Source organism: Euleptes europaea, chromosome 21 (genome assembly GCF_029931775.1).
Source record: "Euleptes europaea isolate rEulEur1 chromosome 21, rEulEur1.hap1, whole genome shotgun sequence".
Classification (NCBI taxonomy): domain Eukaryota; kingdom Metazoa; phylum Chordata; class Lepidosauria; order Squamata; family Sphaerodactylidae; genus Euleptes; species Euleptes europaea.
The window spans coordinates 5948648-5966216 of record NC_079332.1 but is presented as its reverse complement, the minus strand read 5'-3'; the positions used below and the strand labels follow the sequence as shown (position 1 = coordinate 5966216).

The 17569-nt window shown below is 51.1% G+C and overlaps 1 protein-coding gene across 1 annotated transcript; it reads left to right on the top strand.

The window, feature by feature from the left end:
• Positions 1-5236: 5236 nt before the first annotated feature.
• LOC130492796 (QRFP-like peptide receptor) lies at positions 5237-6484 on the top strand. The gene has a single exon (XM_056866582.1). It carries the CDS (start codon positions 5237-5239, stop codon positions 6482-6484), a length of 1248 nt encoding a protein of 415 aa, XP_056722560.1.
• Positions 6485-17569: the final 11085 nt, after the last annotated feature.

The window sequence follows — 17569 nt, the reverse complement described above, 5'->3', positions numbered from 1 at the left end:
GTCCAACCCCCATCTCAGTGCAGGAATAGGCAGCTTATCTAGGATTCCCGGGGGGGGGGGTCTCTAATACAGGTGGCTGCATCATGTAGCCCCGACATCTCAAGAGGAAGCTGCCTTTTGCCAAGTCAGAACATTTGTCTATCAAGGTCGGCGTTGCCTGCTCTGATGGGCAGGCCGCTCTCCAGGGTCTCAAGCCAAAAATCGTTCACATGGCCTACAATCAGAGCCTTTTAATTGGAGATGCCAATGATTGAACTTGGGATATTCTGTAAGCAAAGCAGATGTTCTTATTGTTGTACGATGAACCACACAAACATACAAGAAACTATCTTGTACTGAAAGGTTAGTGTTGTCTACTCTGACTGGCAGCAGCTCTGCAACAGAGATTTTTTTACATTACCTACTTCCTTCTCCTTCTTCTAGTAAACTGGAAATTGCAGGGATCGAACCTGGGACCTTCTACATGTAAAGCAGGTACTCTACCACTGAGCCACGGCCCATCCCTAGAATACCGAGGACTGGAATTCCTAGAGAGATTCTCTTGGATTTGAAAAAGAAATGCCTTGCTTCAACCTTTGAGGGAGGGCTGTGGCTCAGTGGCAGAGCATCTGCTTGGCATGCAGAAGGTCCCAGGTTCAATCCCTGGCATCTCCAGTTAAAAGGACCAGGCAGTGCACGACGCGAAAGACCTCTGCATGAGATGCTGGACGGCTGCTGCCGATCTGAGTAGACAATACTGATTTGATGGACCGATTACCTGATTTGATGGACCAACAGCTTCATGTGTTTAAGCATTCTTCTCTTCTGCATTAAGGATCACCTTGGACACTAAACAAGATCCTCCATGTCGCTTACGTCCAAGGGGCGGGTTTGGCCACCAAAGAACCTGCTTCATGTCCACTTTGCTCTCTGATGGAGAGCGGAACGCAAGCGGGGAAAACGCTTCCCGTGGAACTGCTTTTATCTCACACTCCCAGCATCCCCGGTCGCCGCCAAACAAGGCAAACCGAACAATGGAGGGGAAGAGAGACCAGAGCACAAGGCCAGGCACACAGCCGAGACAATGCTCCCGGGACGAGAACAAAACAAGCCCGCATGCCGCACCGCACAGGAAAACAAAGGCAAGATCCACATTCACCGAGGAAGGTGACAATGGGAATGGCAAAAGCAGGCCTGGCGCAGCCGCGGCCGCAGGTGAGTCAGAGCCCACATATTCTGCCCACAGGCGCACGTGGCATGGCCGTGCCAGTCTGGCGCCTCAGTTGCTCACGGAGGAGCAAGTGACGCTTCTACAAACGGGTAGGGTTGCAGGGGAGATGCCCATTAAACCCGGCGGCTCGCCAACCGGCCAGGTGAGATCACGGTTTGGCTGGAGAGGGGCACGGTTTGGGGCGAGGCTCTCGAACAGAGAAGCAGGGGGAAGTTTTGCGGCTGATTAAATGTGATGGGAAGGCGGCGTGGTGGTTAGACTGGCCAATGGCTGCTGAGACCTGGATTCGAATCACTCCACACTACCAGGACACTTACTGGAAACCTTTGGCTCATCCACGCTCTCTCTCTCTCTCTTATTTAATTATGTAGTACGTTTTAAAAAAAAAAAAACCAAGGGGCTCAAGGTGGCATGCCCAGTTCCCTCTCCTTCTCCATTTTATCCTCACAACACCCCTGCAAGGTGGGTTAGGCTTATCTACCTCACAGGGTTGTTGTGGGAATAAAAAACGGGGAAAGAGTTCCATCCACTGCCCTGAGCTCTTCGGAGGAAGGCCGGGATAAAAAATGCACTCATCAGAGAGAGAAAAAGGCCTGTTTGCTTGCCGTGGGGCACTGATGCTGCTTTACCAATGAATGTCTACCTGCATCCTTGTCTGGTCATCCATGCTCAGCAGGGACATAAGCCGCCCCCACTCCAAAAAATAAGGGCAGCCAGAACAGACTGCTCAGGACGGAAGCAGTTAGCATCCGTGTTGGTCCAAAGGAAATATCCCCAAAGCCCAGGTGATACTGTTGATTAGAATCGATCAAATGCCCCGGAACAAGCGTGACAACTTTCAAGTTCACCAGAACACTTTCTCCGGCAGGAGGTTACAAAATTTAAAAGTAAAAATGTTTAAAAAGAGAAAGGAAAATTCCTCAGGACTTTGTGCAGAATCCTGGGTACGGAGCTGCTTCCAATGGTGCTGTGGGCCAAAGTCAGACTGGTGTAGCGGTTACAGAGGACTGAACTAGTGTCTGGGAGACCCAGGTTCGAATCCCCACTTTGCCACAGAAGCCTGCCGGGTGACCTCAGACCAGTCGCACGCTCTTTCGGCCCGACCTACCCCACAAGGTTGTTGTGAGGACAAAACGGAGGAAGACAAGAAGCCGTTTGGGGTCACTGGTGGGGGAGAAAGCCGGGATGTAAGTGAAAGTAAATAAATAAAGGCACACTCCGCACTTTTTGGACGAGATTGTAAAGAAATAAACAGTATCAGATGGCCCCTTTAAGGAAGCATATGGCTTGCGAGGAAAGGTGTGCCTCAGGTAAGGTAGGTGTGCCTCTGCAGGGAGCTGTCCCTTCAGCACCACATGGCTCTCGAGCAAAGAGGCACCGGTTGCTGCGGAAATCTGCCCGCAGCCCCAAGCTGGGCGAGGAGCCAGCCAAGAAGAGGCACAAGGGAAACAGCAGCTGGAGCCCGAAACCCAACCCCAAACTTTCCTGTTGGGAGCCAGAAATGCCGGGAGTAGATCACGCCAGCTGTTCCCAGCGCAAGAGCTGACAGCAGAAAGATTGGGCTAGCATGGATCCATAATCAAGGGAAGCTTCACAAAGCAGAGAGAGGGACAGAGAGAGAGAGGGAGAGGGAGAGAGGGAGAGGGAGAGGGAGGGGGAGAGAGAGAGAGAGAGAGAGAGAGAGAGAGAGAGAGAGAGAGAGAGAGAGAGAGAGAGAGAACGCACTCTAGATAAAGGGGTAATTCGGCATCTGTGAAACACGGATTGATGTACAAAGTGTGTGCGCGCACAAAGCATAGACAGAAAGAGTTGGTGGGTGTGAAGGAAGCACAGCACGGTACAGTGGCTTTGTGAGGGGCAGGACCCTTTGTATTTTGAGGAAAATGTGAAACGGGGGAGTGTGCGTATCCGAACAATGCAAGCGTGGCAGTTATCTCTTTGCTGAAAGGGAAGAACATTTGTGTGCACACGTGGGTGGGTGCGGGTGGGTGCCCATGCAGCCACGGACGCAGAAAAGAGTTGCGCGGATGTGGTTTGCCGAGCACTAGAGATGCACTTGAGGATATGAGTACCAGACAGGGGCGAAGAGGTGGGGTCTCTGTGAGCAAGCCGGTGACGCTGCGGAGACGGTGTGTACAGGAACGTGTGGGAGAAAGTTCAGTGGACATACCCTGAGCCAACAGCCGGCAGAACGCAGTCGCCGTTGGCTTGCGCGTGGCTGGAACGGAGAACACATTCTGAGCGTCGTCGGTGTGCACAGAAGAAAGCCACCGGTGACAACCCCTCTTCATCCAAGCCAGAAGCAAAATGTCAGTTGCTGGAAAGCCACCTGTCAATTTTTCCAAAGCAACTTGGAGTAGCCAGCGATAACAACGCCTCGGAGGTGTGCTGTTCCCAAATCCCAGCCCTGCGTTGGTCGGAAGCTGCCTCCTTGCCGTTTCACCGGACTTGCTCCTTGCTCAACTCAAAGTAAGTGCGTAGAGATGTGCCACCGACAGAAGGGAAGGAGAAATAAAAGAGCAATGAAGGGAATTAAGTCTCGAAGTCGGGGAGTGCCCAGTGTCTGAGAAAGATAAAGGACGTGGGGATAGAGGGAGCTGTTCTTTCAGCACCAGGGAAGGGGAAAGAATCTATACTGCAATTCGGGGGTCAGGATGGAACGCCACCCCACAATCAGATCATTCCTATTGGGGAGACCACTGTAGCTTATGAGAATCTTCCATCCATAGACCAGATGGTCCAAGTCTCTTCTTTTAAAGCAGGATGGATGGATGGATGGATGGATGGATGGATGGATGGAAGAAGAGTTGGTTTTTATATGTTGGCGTTCTCCACCACTTAAGGAAGATTCAAACTGGCTTACAACCCCCTTCCCTTCCCCTCCCCACCTGTGAGGTAGGTGGGGCTGAAAGAGCTCTAAGAGAGCTGTGACTAGCCCAAGGTCACCTAGCTGGCTTCATGTGTAGGAGTGGGGAAAACCAACCCCAGTTCATTAGATTTGCCTCCGCCGCTCATGTGGAGGAATGGGGACTCAAACCCAGTTCTCCAGATCAGAGTCCACCCCTCCAAACCACCGCTCTTAACCACTACACCACGCTAGAGAGATAGATAAGACGCATAAGATAGAAAGACAGATTTTATTCTTATTGAAATGCCCTGGGATAGAAGCAGGCTCTAGCTTCTCTAGCCGCTGGAAAGGCTAACCGGGTTTTATTCCAGCAGAAGCTTTCGTTTATCGATTAACTTTATTGACAATCCACCTTTCTTGCGGAGACTCAGGGTGCATCACCCGCTACAAAAACAATGTAATCTTACTGCGTATGGCACCCGATAGGTGATTCCATACCACTGGGTTAATAAAGGTTAAAAAAATGTAAAAAAAGGGGGGGAGATATCAGGCATGATGTGTCATAAACAATGCAGAACACGGAGTTATACAAGTAGAAGGCAATGCAGTGAAAGCAAGCCAGAGCACACAACGAACCTTGGAGCAGACTTAAGAAGCATCTTCCTGAACCACTCCATTATATTGCAGTCCCTTTAGAGGCTGCTCCATCAGACGCACACAGTGTCGAGAGTAAGAATGTCTAGCGTGCAAAGGAATTGAGAAGAAGACCCGGCGGGGGGCCAGGGGGGTCAAGGGATCAGCTAGACAGGGCCGTAAGGTCAGAGTCCTTTCCGCCCTTTTGCCACACCTCTTGACTGCCCTTAGACTTGTCAGATCTCAGAAGCTAAGCAGGGTCACTACTTGGAAGGGAGCCCTACAAGAAAGACTCCGCAGAGGAAGGCAACGGCAAACTGCCTCTGCTTCTCACTTGCCTTGACGGACCCTTGCACTTTACAGACACACACCGTTCAATCGCATGGGGAACAACTTGTGCCTGTCTTGTTATAATCAGCTCATTTCCCCCCCACCCCAGGTTTGGATATCTCCCTCTGTACTCGGTGGATGCCTCTTGAGGTCTGTGGTAGAAAAGGAGCCTGTGGCGTACTGTTGCTTCCATGTGACAGACAACGAGAAGAGCAATGAACGTCTCCTTCCATCTCTATAAGATCCACAGCCTGCTGGGATTCTTACAAGGAGACAACCTCTCGTTCCCAGGCCTGCTGAACGGGAGCCGACCGCTGGGCTGGGAGGAGCTGGAAAAGCTGCTCTTCCTCTTCGACAAGGATCCCATCGCCATCTGCCTCACGGCCATGTACCTGGTGTCCTTCGTGGTGGGCTTCGCCGGCAATGTCATGTCGCTGAGGATGCTCACCCGGAAGCGCCACCACCGGATGCCCAGCCTGAGCGCCACCAGGAGCCTCCTCATCAACCTGGCCGTCTGCGACCTCATGGTGGTCTGCATCTGCATGCCCATCACTGTGGGCAACCTGATCTACAAAGCCTGGGTCTACGGGGACTTCCTGTGCAGGGCTGTCCCCTTCGTCCAGGCGGTGTCCGTCTCAGCCAGCGTCCTCAGCCTCACGGTGATCAGCCTGAACCGCTACTACAGCGTACACAACCCGCTCAACGCCCGGTCGTTCTTCACCCGCCGGAAGATCCTGTGCACCATCCTGGTGGTCTGGCTGTTGTCCTCGGGAATCTGCGCGCCCCTCCTGTTCATGAACCGGAGGGACGAGATCGGGGTGGGGCAGGACCTTCCCCTGGTATTCCCCATCTGCACCGAAATCTGGCCCCAGGAGAGGGTCAAGCAAGCGTACAATGTCCTCCTCTTCTGCGCGCTCTACTGCCTGCCCGTCCTCTTCAACGTGGTCGTCTGCTGCTTGACGGCCCGCAGGCTATGGAGCCCTGCCCGGCCTCTGAGGGGCCGTGGCGCCCTGAACCCCATATTGCCGGCTTCCCGGCTGAAGATCCGCAAGAAGGTGGCGCAGATGGTGGTGGCGCTGGTCCTGCTCTTCACCGTCTCCTGGCTGCCCATCTACATGATGGACCTCTGGATTGAGTTCAACAGCCCCAAGTCCTTGCAGGCTCCGCCCCCCTGGGTCCTCCAGCTCCGCCCTTTCGCCCAGTGGCTGGGCCTCACCAACTCCAGCCTCAACCCCATCTGTTACTGCTTCATGGGCAACCTCTACCGCTCAGCCAAGGAAATGAAGAGCAGGTACCACAAGAAGATGGCCTCCCTTCTTAGCTTCTCCCTGTCCAAAAAGAGCGCACCTTCCTCCACCCCCGAGCTGGTCTCGTACAAGAGCTCCACAAGCAAAGAGCCCAACGTCGTCATGGCAGTCGGAAGCGGGTACCAGGAGAGCTACAACCCTAGGACGCTGGCGTGAAACGGCCCCGAGTTCCGTCTCTCCGAAAAACACTACTTTCCATCCAGAGGACCATGTGTAATTCTCAGAGCCAGCATGGTGTAGTGGTTAAGAGTGGTGGTTTGGAGCGGTGGAGTCTGATCTGGAGAACTGGATTTGTTTCCCCACTCCTACATGTAAAGCCAGCTGGGTGACCTTGGGCTAATCACAGCTCTCTGAGAGCTCTCTCAGCCCTACTTCCCTCACAGGGTGTCTGTTGTGGGGAGGGGGAGGGAAGGTGATTGTAAGCCGGTTTGAGTCTCCCTTAAGTGGTAGAGAAAGTCGGCATACAAGAACCAATTCTTCTTCTTCTTCTGAAACAGGGGCGGTTAGACACACATGGCCTGGCCCAACAGACTCCTGACCAAGACTTCTGTCCGAACCGTCCGTTTTTAAAGAACTCAGCCACTCCTGGCCCCCAACCGCAGGGGACAGAACAGGGAGGGTGGAGGGGTGGCTGGTGTTTTCGCTTCAACTGCACCGACCCACAACTAGAAGAAAGAGAGCTCTTGACTTTGGGGGGGGGGCAACCTACTCTCTGTCCTCCCTCCCGACCAACGTTTTCTACGCTGAGCGATTACGAACAGGGAGTTCGTTTCCTGTTGAGCGAGCGGAGAAGCCGTGCGTGCGGCGGCTCACCCGGCCCTAGCTTCTTTGGCGATCTTTCCCAGACCCCAAACTCGCCTTCAGCCCAATCCGTAACATGAGGATGCACTTATGATTTTATTTTTTTAACTGTGTATGCCGGTCCCTCTCCTTTCCTGTGCACTGACCCGATAAGAAAGAACTCCTGTACCTTTTTTCAGGGATGAATGGAAGGGGGGGGGGGTTGGAAGGCTAAGCTTGTGGTGGGGAAAGCACCAGCAGCTCGGAAATTTCCTCCTCTACCTGGCTACTCAAAGCAACTCTGGCAGCCCCTTCCCCAGAACACAATCCCGGGGTCATTTATGGATCCCTTGCCTCACTCAAGGCAACTAATCCCATATTTAGACCACCTTTGACCGACCCTTGTATCACCAGTCCTTGGGGAAAAACTTCCAAAGGACATTCCTCAGCCTCTTTGACAGCCCCCTCCCCATTGCTTACATGGTTAAATTGTGGAACTCCCTGCCCCAGGTTTTGGTGTTGGCTGCCAACTTGGAAGGCTTTAAGAGGGGAGTGGACATGTTCATGGAGGAGAGGGGTATCCATGGCTACTAGTCAAAATGGATTCTAGACATGATGCAGGCCTATTCTCTCCAGGATCAGAGGAGCAAGCCTATTATATTAGGTGCTGTGGGAAACAGGCAGGACAATGCTGCTGCAGTCGTCTTGTTTGTGGGCTTCCTCGAGGCACCTGGTTGGCCATAGTGGGAACAGACTGCTGGACTTGATGGGCCTTGGTCGGATCCAGCAGGGCTTTTCTCCCTGCCCCAGGATGTGGTGATGGCTGTCAACTTGGAAGGCTTTAAGAGGGGAGTGGACATGTTCATGGAGGAGAGGGGTAGTCATGGCTTCTAGTCAAAATGAATTCTAGTCATGAGGCACACCTATTCTCTCCAGGATCAGAGTAGCATGCCTATTATATTAGGTGCTGTGGGACACAGGCAGGATGGTGCTGCTGCAATTGTTTTGCTTGTGGGCTTCCTAGAGGCACCTGGTTGTCCCCTGTGGGAACAGACTGCTTGACTTGATGGGCCTGGGTCTGATCCAGCAGGGCCTTTCTTATGTTCTTATGGTACCCACTGAGACAACTCCTTACACCATGAGCACCGCATAAAAGAACAGGGGTCAATTGATCGTTTCCCCCTGATCTGCACCATATGCCCATAGTCAAAATGGCAGGTTTCAAATGGGATGGGAGAAAGTAAGGGCGGGGGGGAAATTACTGTAGTTTTTCCCTCATTAGCACAACGGGGCCAAAGTCTAAGGGGCATCGTTCGTCCAACACGAAAACGAGCCACCAAGAGAGATTAATAATTAATTTTTGCTCATTAATGACGGTGATTCGATTCGTGTCGCCCCCTCCCTGAGCCATCTGGCCCTTGGGGAGTATTGGGCGAACGAGAGTTATGGCTGGAGAACATGCAGCCACCGGGGGGCGGTTCCTGCAGTGCAGGCGTGCAGAGTCAAAAGGGTTGCCAACCTCCAGGTGAGGCCTGGAGATCTCCCAGAGTTACAACTGATCCCCAGGCAACAGAGATCAGTTCCACTGGAGAAAATGAGTGCTTCGGAGGGCAGGTTCACGACATTACACCCCCCTGAGGTCCCTCCCCTCCCCAAATCCTGCCCTCCCCAGGTTCCACCCCCAAATCTCCAGGAATTTCCCAACCTGGAGGTGGCAAACCTGGGTTCCACATTCCACCAGGCTTCCACATTCACTTGCAACCCCCTGTGTCTAAAACCCAGCAAGGCCACGAGAAACCAGCATGGTGCGGTGGTTGGAGTGTTGGGTTAAGATCTGGGAGACCCACGTTCAAATCTCTCCTCTGCCACGGAAGCTTACGGGGTGACCCTGTGCCAGCCACATACTCTCAGCCTGAGCTCCCTCTCAGGGTTGTCGTGAGGATCAAATGGAGAACGTCGTAAGCCACTCTGGCTCCTCATTTGGGAGGAAAATGTGGAATAAGTGAAGTCAACAAATAAATAAACGGCCTCAAGACCCCTCCAAAACAGACCTCCGTTTCCTCCCCAAAACCAACTGCCCCGTAGCCCTATTTTTCCAAACCTCTTTGATTTGTCTGAACTGCTACGGATACAGTTTGTGCTCAGGAAAGCTCTCTCGGCTCCGGCTGTCGAGAAAGCCCCATTGGCTTGATAAAAAACCCCACAATAAAACAGTGCACCCGCTGTGACGTTTCCCTCCAGAGAAGAGCCTCAGAGCTCTTCATTTCCCATCAAAGGGAAGGCTGCTTCAAGAGCGCGCCCAGTTTGATTTTCTCTGGCATGGAGATTTGGGCTGCCGTCCAAGGAAGGGGTTGTTTGAAAAGGACGATCGGCCCAGTAAATCGCAACTGATTGACGGCAACACAGAGGGCCGTTTTTAATCTAAAAACAACCTTGCTGGATCAAATCCCCCCCTTTCAAATCCATCAGGACCGGTATTCTGCGGCCTGCCAAACGCTTCTTTGCATTCAAAATTGGGAGGGGGGGAAGAGGATAACGGAATTTGTCCCCAGCATCTGACGGTTCTCAGAGGGTTGCTGTCCTACAGGGCGGGGGGGGGGGGGTCCACGGCCATTTTGAGCCTGTGGGCCACGGCGGAATCCCGTCCCAGCATGGTGGGCGCAGCCCCCCAAACGGCTGCCGAGAGAAAACCGCTCCTTGGAGGAAAAAGCAGAACGGAAATGATAAAAGGAACAACGGCCATCCCGACACAGTCAGACACCGAGCGACACCGACGTCGAAGTAAAATATTGTTGGGAGAGACACACAGATGGTGAATCTCAAACACCCGCCGGATGTCTACTGAACGTTGGCCCCTGAGCATACTGAGAGTGTGTTCATCGTTAAAATGGAGAAACGTGCCTTCGGGTCTCTTTCCCGGAGGCCAAGGCCACCGAATGCACAGCAAATTGTGCAGGACGGAGAAAACGTTCCAGCTTTGAGGAGCAGGTGTGGCGTTTGCGCGAGAGGAGACAGAACATTCCCCGATTGCCTGATTAAATAGCAATCTTCTGCCCTTTGGAGTGGCTTGTTTTTGCCTTAAGGTTTCGGGGAAAGACAGTCAATCTGCCAGTCGCCCCCAGAGCACGTCTCAGCATCACTTTGAAAACATCTCGCAATTTGTAAAAAAAAAAAACCTCAGCAATCTTTGTATTTCCGGCCAATATCGTTTGCAATCGTTCATCCTCTCCCACCCCCCACCTTGCATGGGTTGGGGTCCTTTTTTAAAAAAATGTCAAATTAACAACAAATAAAGCAAATAAAAATAAATCACCAGGAGTATGTTTTGATGGTGCATGTTTCCCAACGGTTTGCAAGTCTGCAAGAAATAATTTGCAAGATTGAGGCAGAGCTTGATGTCTGGAATACAAACAGCTCAGTTTGAGAGTTATGGCTGAGTTTGCCTCTCCCCCCCCCCGCCCCTTTTCAGAGTACATTATGGTACCAGGCTGAATGGTAAGTATTTTTTCACACAACGCATAGTTAAATTGTGGAACTCCCTGCCCCAAAACGTGGTGATGGCTGCCAATTGGAAGGCTTTAAGAGGGGAGCGGACATGTTCATGGAGGAGAGGGCTATTCATGGCTGCTAGTAAAAATGGATACTAGTCATGATGCATACCTATTATCTCGAGAATCAGAGGAGCATGCCGAATATCTTAGGTGCTGTGGAGCACAGGCAGGATGGTGCTGCTGCAGTCGTCTTGTTTGGGGGCTTCCTAGAGGCCCCTGGTTGGCCACTGTGGGAACAGACTGCTGGACTTGATGGGCCTTGGTCTGATCCAGCAGGGCTTTTCTTATGTTCTTAGAATATAAGACTGAGAAACCACTAGCATCGCATAGTGGTTATACACGAGCCCCCACTGAGGTGCCAATGGGCTATATAGCATTATACCGCATTGAGGTAGCCCCCTTCTCAACTCCACCCTCCGCAGACTCTGCCTCCAAATCTCCAGGAATTTCCCGACAACCCTCAGACATCTGGCCAAAGGCCCTTGGGGAGACTCTGGTGTTGAGGCAGCCATGTCTCATTTAGGCTGCGCCCGCCTCCATTATGACCCCCCGCCCCCCGTCTAGGTCAACGCATTCTCCATTTCTCGTTGAGCATCCCTATATGATGCCTGCATTCATCTCTAGTATATCGCCTCAAATTAATCTCCTCTTCGGGGCCGGACAGCTTCACTTATTCATCCGGCTGTCTCTCTCACGACCGCCAATCAAGGTGATTGTCTGCTTCCGGACACTTCCTGCCCTGTCTGTTTGCCCTCTGTTCCCGTGCACTTTCTCTCTAAACCCAGGGCTGAACTCTCCCGAGAGGCTTCTCAAAAGAACAGCGGACTGTTTGGAGCAATGTTTCGCTGGCCGATGGACCTGGCAGGATTCGAACCCAGGATGCAGGAGCCAGAGCCTCCACGTTCCACAAGCTGTTCGACCCACAGCCATGATTCCATTAACCCCAACAGATCCTTGTAATACTGCTATAGCTGATTCATCTAGCTGTGGTGTGCCTAGTTTTGGTATTTTCCAAGGACTTCTAATTTTTTCACCCATCACACTGAATTGTTGTTTGCCAACCCTTCTAGCAACCCCATTTAAATAGGGTTGCCAACCTCCAGGTGGTGGCTGGAGATCTCCCAGAATTGGAACTGTTCTCCAGATACAGAGATCAGCCTGGAGAAAACAGCTGCTTTGGAGGGCGGGCTCTATGGCGTTATACTCCGCTGAGCTCCCGCCCCTCCCCAAACCCCACCTGCCACTCCCCAAATTTCCAGGGATTTCCCAACCCAGAACTGGCAATCTCCAGTTCTCCTCTGGGATAGGGTTGCCAGCTCTGGGTTGGGAAATTCCTGGAGATTTGGGGCATGAGGTTTGGGGAGGGGAGAGACCTCAGGCAGGGAATAATACCTTACAGTCCAATCTCCAAATACCCTACAGGGAATAATGCCCTACAGTCCAACCTTACAGCCATTTTCTCCAGGGGAGCTGATCTCTGTCATCTGGAGACCAGTTGTAATTCTGGGATCTCCAGCTGCCACCAGGAGGTTGGCAACCCTACATCTGGATCACACACCCCACCAGTGGTGAGAAGTTCCAGGTGCTAAAGCTTCCCCTGGCTCCCTTTGGAGTCCATAAAACAGAAGTTAACGAGGGCAATCCTAAGAACACTTTCCTGGGAGTAAGCCTCATGGAACAGACCTGAGTAGCATTCTGAGTAGACCAGCTTAGGATGGCCACCGTCACTCTGCCTAACAGGGCATACAGCAGTTTTAATCCTGGTTTTACCGAATGTGTTTGTTTCCCCACACACACACCCCTGCATGGCTGAGTTTTGAAACGGATTGTTAGATTTTATTACCGGATTTAGTCTTTGCTGTTTGCTGCCTCGGGCACCTACTGGCTGACGGGCCTCACATTCATCTCCCAAAGCGATTAATAAACCCGCGTTTTGTGGACGGATGTTCCAGAAGCTCTCAAGCTTTCCAGCAACCACAGTAACAGCTCCGGCCATTGAACATGCAGCAAGTCTCCACGGGGCTGAGAAATGAAAAGGGGAAATAACCCTTTTTCAGCCCACTTCCCAATTCCAAGAGGCTTTTGTATCGTATAATACAGTCTGGCCTTGATCACGTCACCCACACCGGCACCCGCCGCGGCCTGTCGGCTTCATTAACTGGGGAAACATTATTTTGCTCAATTATCCCCTACAGATAATAGGAAATCCGACCTCTGGCACCTCTGAAGGGGAAACGGCCATTGTGTGGGTTTTTTTTTTCATGCCGTCATGAACTCCGATAGTTTTAACAGTCTCAGCGGGGCCCAGAGCGAATGTAGTAAATCCTTCCATCATGAAATGCCCCATTTCTCAAATGAGTTTTCGCATCGGGGGAATCTTTGCTCTAAGCCAGGCCAGAGCCACTGCCTATGATCAGTGGGGCTTCAAAAACAAAACGGCTAGCGTGAAGTTTAGCGGCTGTACTGGAGGACTTCTGCAAAATCCGTGCTTTTGAAAATGATGTTAACACATCTCTGCCAAAGGGGTCTGGAGACCAAGTCCTATGAGGAAAGGTTGAAGAAGCTGGGTATGTTTAGCCTGAAGAGGAGAAGACTTGAGAGGGGATATGATAACCATCTTCAAGTACTTGAAGGGCTGTCATATAGAGGATGGTGACTAGTTGTTCTCTGTTGCCCTAGAAGGTCGGACCAGAAACAATGGGTTGCAATTAAATCAAAAGAGTTTCCGTCTAGACATTAAGAAGAATTTTCTAACAGTCAGAGCGGTTCCTCAGTGGAACAGGCTTCCTCAGGAGGTGGTGAGCTCTCCTTCCCTGGAGGTTTTTAAGAAGAGGCTAGAAGGCCATCTGTCAGCAATGCTGATTCTATGACCTTGGGCAGATGATGAGAGGGAGGGCACCTTGGCCATCTTCTAAGCATGGAGTAGGGGTCACTGGGGTGTGTGTGGGGAGGTAGTTATGAATTTCCTGCATTGTGCAGAAGATTGGACTAGATGACCCTCGTGGTCCCTTCCAGCTCTATGATTCTATGATTCTACACTAGACAGAGAGGAAGAGAGCGAGATTCTCCTAGGCATTTCCAGCCTGTGACTCAATGAAGTAGTTTTCTGAGTCTTCTTGCAAGAACAATCATGGCCCTTCTTCACAAGGGCCCGAGGTGGGCAGAACTGTGTTAAGGGGAGATGCCAGACGGCAATTACCACCTTTTGACTTGAACCCTGAGGCACAAGAACCTCTTTCATTTGTTTAGGGTGTGAGGGAGGGCAGGGAAGAGAAGAGCCCAGGGAAATGTTGGTCCTTATGATTGAGAGGGGGGGGTTGGTAATAGAGAGCCAGCTTGTATATTGCAAAGACCCAGTATGAGACTCACACACACACAGGGCATCTCTATGTGCTCTGTGTCGAGACACTTGGTAGGCACTTGGAAAGGTTTTGGCAAGCACCATGATGCCCACGGGTACCACACTGGGGACCCCTCTTCTAGAGAGACTAAGGACTTTCATAGCTGTCTTGATGGAACATGGAAGGCTTCTGAAAAACCTCTGTATTTTTTTTTTACATTGTTCATTTTGAATGCCCAGTAAGTAAAAGTTCATTCTAGATGTCTCTCTTTCTCTATATTGAATGGGGGGCGGAGGGGGGGGGAAGAGCCAAAGTCAAAGCCCACGACTAAAGATAATAAAAACACAGGGAGGTACTAGAATAGCTGTCAGACTGGAAGGTTTTCCAACCATTCACAAACACTGGAAACAACTCTTTTTGGATTGAGAGCCCTTATGAAATAAAAAACGGGCTTGCTTCAGGTCAGATCTTGATTAGTGAAGCCCCAACAGCACACAACTCAATAGTTGTACTGATTATTCAGCACAGTGGGGGAACAAACATTCTCTGAACACAGGGGGGGGGGATCAAACTCAGGCTTGAAAGCTTATCTTTCTGCTATTCCAGAGACAATGTAATGGAAACTTCTTAAACCAATTACCAGGAAGGAAATCGAGCTGCCAAGCACATTCGAGCTCACAGGTACTTGCTAATACATTACGATAAAGGCTCAGACGGTTAAATTAATAAACCTATTAAACTGACAGCATGCAAGCAAAACCAGAGGATGCTACAGAGCCATTAGCTGGGGGGTTAATTTTGGTTTCCCACGAGACCCAAATATTGCCTTCCAGATATCAGCATGCCTAAGAGCAGCATGGAAATGGCATTTAATGTTAGAGAACGGTGTCACTCCCACCAACTGAGCAGAAAGGGGTCTGGCACCTCCCTTGTCCTCTTGACTGACACCAGACAAATCTGCAACTGGTCGACCGTCAAATACCTGAAGGGATAGTGGAAAATGCAGCTCATTCCGCTACTTTGTGACTCTGGTTTGGTACTCCACAGCGCATTCACCACAGCACAACAACCAATAAAGTGCATTTTCTATCTTGCAGACTTTGAGTTCCCAAAGGGACAAACAGATCGCCCCTATTTTAACAAATTACTACTACTAAGGCTTAGGGTTTTGGGGGAAGAAGAAGAAGAGTTGGTTTTTATATGCCGACTTTCTCTACCACTTAAGGGAGACTCAAACCAGCTTACAATCGCCTTCCATTCTCATGGGAACAGACATCCTGTCATCAATGCTAATTCTATAACTTTAGGCAGATCATGAGAAGGAGGGCACCTTGGCCATCTTCTGGGCATGGAGTAGGGGGTCATTGGAGGGCGTGGGGGGAGGGAGTTTAGAATTTCCTGCATTGTGCAGGGGGTTGGACTAGATGACCCTGGTGGTCCCTTCCAACTCTATAATTCTATGATAGGTAGGTGGGGCTGAGAGAGCTCTAACAGAGCTGTGACTTGCCCAAGGTCACCCAGCTGGCTTCACGTGTCGGAGCGGGGAAAGAAATCCAGTTCACCAGATTAGCCTCCGCCGCTCATGTGAAAGAGTGGGGAATCCAACCTGGTTCTCCAGGTCAGAGTCTGCCGCTCCAAACCACCGCTCTTAACCACTGCACCACACTGGCTGGGGTGGTGGTGGCTGCCGTCAAGTCACAGCTGACTTATGGAGACCCCCGTGGGGTTTTCGTGGCAAGAGACGTTCAGAGGTAGTTTGCCATTGCCTTCCTCCATGCCATGACCCTCCGCAAGCCTCCACGACAGAGTGGAGATTCGAACCTGGGTTTCCCAGATCTTAGTCTGACACTCTAACCACTACCCCATATTGGCGGCTCCACTCTTGCTGCCCTGCTTGTGAGTTTCCCAGAGGTGTCCGGCAGGCCCTTCCTCGATCTACCTCAGTCCCTTCCAGCAAGGCGGTTCTTGGAAATCTAGGCCGTTTGCAGTATTAAATATCTGACTTCCTTGCCAGCAAAAGTCCATTGCTCCAACCTCTACGCCGCTTTAGGGAAGGGATCGGATATTGATTGGCAGAATTTACTTACTTTCCACTGATGAGGTTGTAAGGTGCGATAAGGGACCGGGCTTCGGTAATCATCGTGCCTCTCCAAATGTTCAGCTCCCACAACCTTTTTAAAAATAGAAATAACTTTCTTAAAAATCACACAGACAAGACCCTCTCTTACCCAAAACCTCATGGCACATCCAGAATTATTTCCTCGGCTTGGGTCTTTGAGAAGTGGGTTAAGAGCGAAAAAGAAGATGTGTGCCTTTGTATAATCAAGGGAAAGCTAAATAGACGCAAATTTCTTATGTGGTCATGTTTGGTTTGCTTCCCTTCTGGTCTCACCTCTCAATGTGCATTGAAATCATTGCACGTCAATGCACGCCAATGCCCGAGTTCCACCCCCTGCACAGGGAGCCACCACGCATAAAGAGGGTATTGGCTTCAGATCCCGCCCTGTGACTGGGAGCTTTGCTTTTCCAAACATTCCTCCCTTACAGGGATGGAGCTCGTGCGCGTATACTTCCCACATGCACACGATGTGCACTCAAGATCCGGCACATGAACACATGAAGCTGCCTTATGACAGCCAGCATGGTGTAGTGGTTAAGAACGGTGGACTCTGATCTGGAGAACCGGGTTCGATTCCCCACTCCTCCACATGAGCGGCGGAGGCTAATCTGGTGAACTGGATTTGTTTCCCCACTACTCCACACGAAGCCAGCTGGGTGACCTTGGGCTAGTCACAGCTCTCTCAGCCCTACCTACCTCACAGGGTGTCTGTTGTGGGGAGGGGAAGGTGATTGTAAGCTGGTTTGATTCTGCCTTGTGGTAGAGAAAGTCCGCATATAAAAACCAACTCTTATTATTATTATTATACTGAATCAGACCCTTGGTCCGTCAAAGTCAGTATTGTCTACTCAGACCGGCAGCGGCTCTCCAGGGTCTCAGGTAGAGGTCTTTCACATCGCCTAGTCCCTTTAACTGGAGATGCCGGGGACTGAACCTGAGACCTTCTGCATGCCAAGCAGATGCTCTACCACTGAGCCACGGCCTCTTCCCCTAAGAAAGGGAGGAGGAGGCAATCACAATGTCAACAGGAGGCAGGGTCAATAGGCACCCACACGGCTCCGTCTCCAGGTTGTGCGTGCAGGGTTATGGTAAAGCCCTTTCTGCATGCAAAAGACGTCACATGAATACACATCCATGTGTACCATACCAAGGTAAGCCTTTAAAAAGCATCATCTTTGGCACTGGCTCTTGCCACATGCAGGCATGTAAGCACAACTTATTTGCCACACCTAAACTGGAGTTGTCAACGCACATGTGGATTGCCCCTTAACTATGCACCACAGGGAATGAACTCTTACAGAGCACGGAATGGGATCCATTAATGCTACTGCAAGGAAAGATAAGCAGAACCCAGAGAGCATTCATATGTATCCTTTCAACAAAAAACAAGAGGATGGATTTCCACCCCCCTGCTAGTGTTAAATAAGAGAGGGAGAAGGAGGCAATAAAA

Bases quoted from the DNA above. Each gene is read 5' to 3' on its own strand.
- LOC130492796 (XM_056866582.1), top strand. From the start codon at position 5,237: ATGAACGTCTCCTTCCATCTCTATAAGATCCACAGCCTGCTGGGATTC.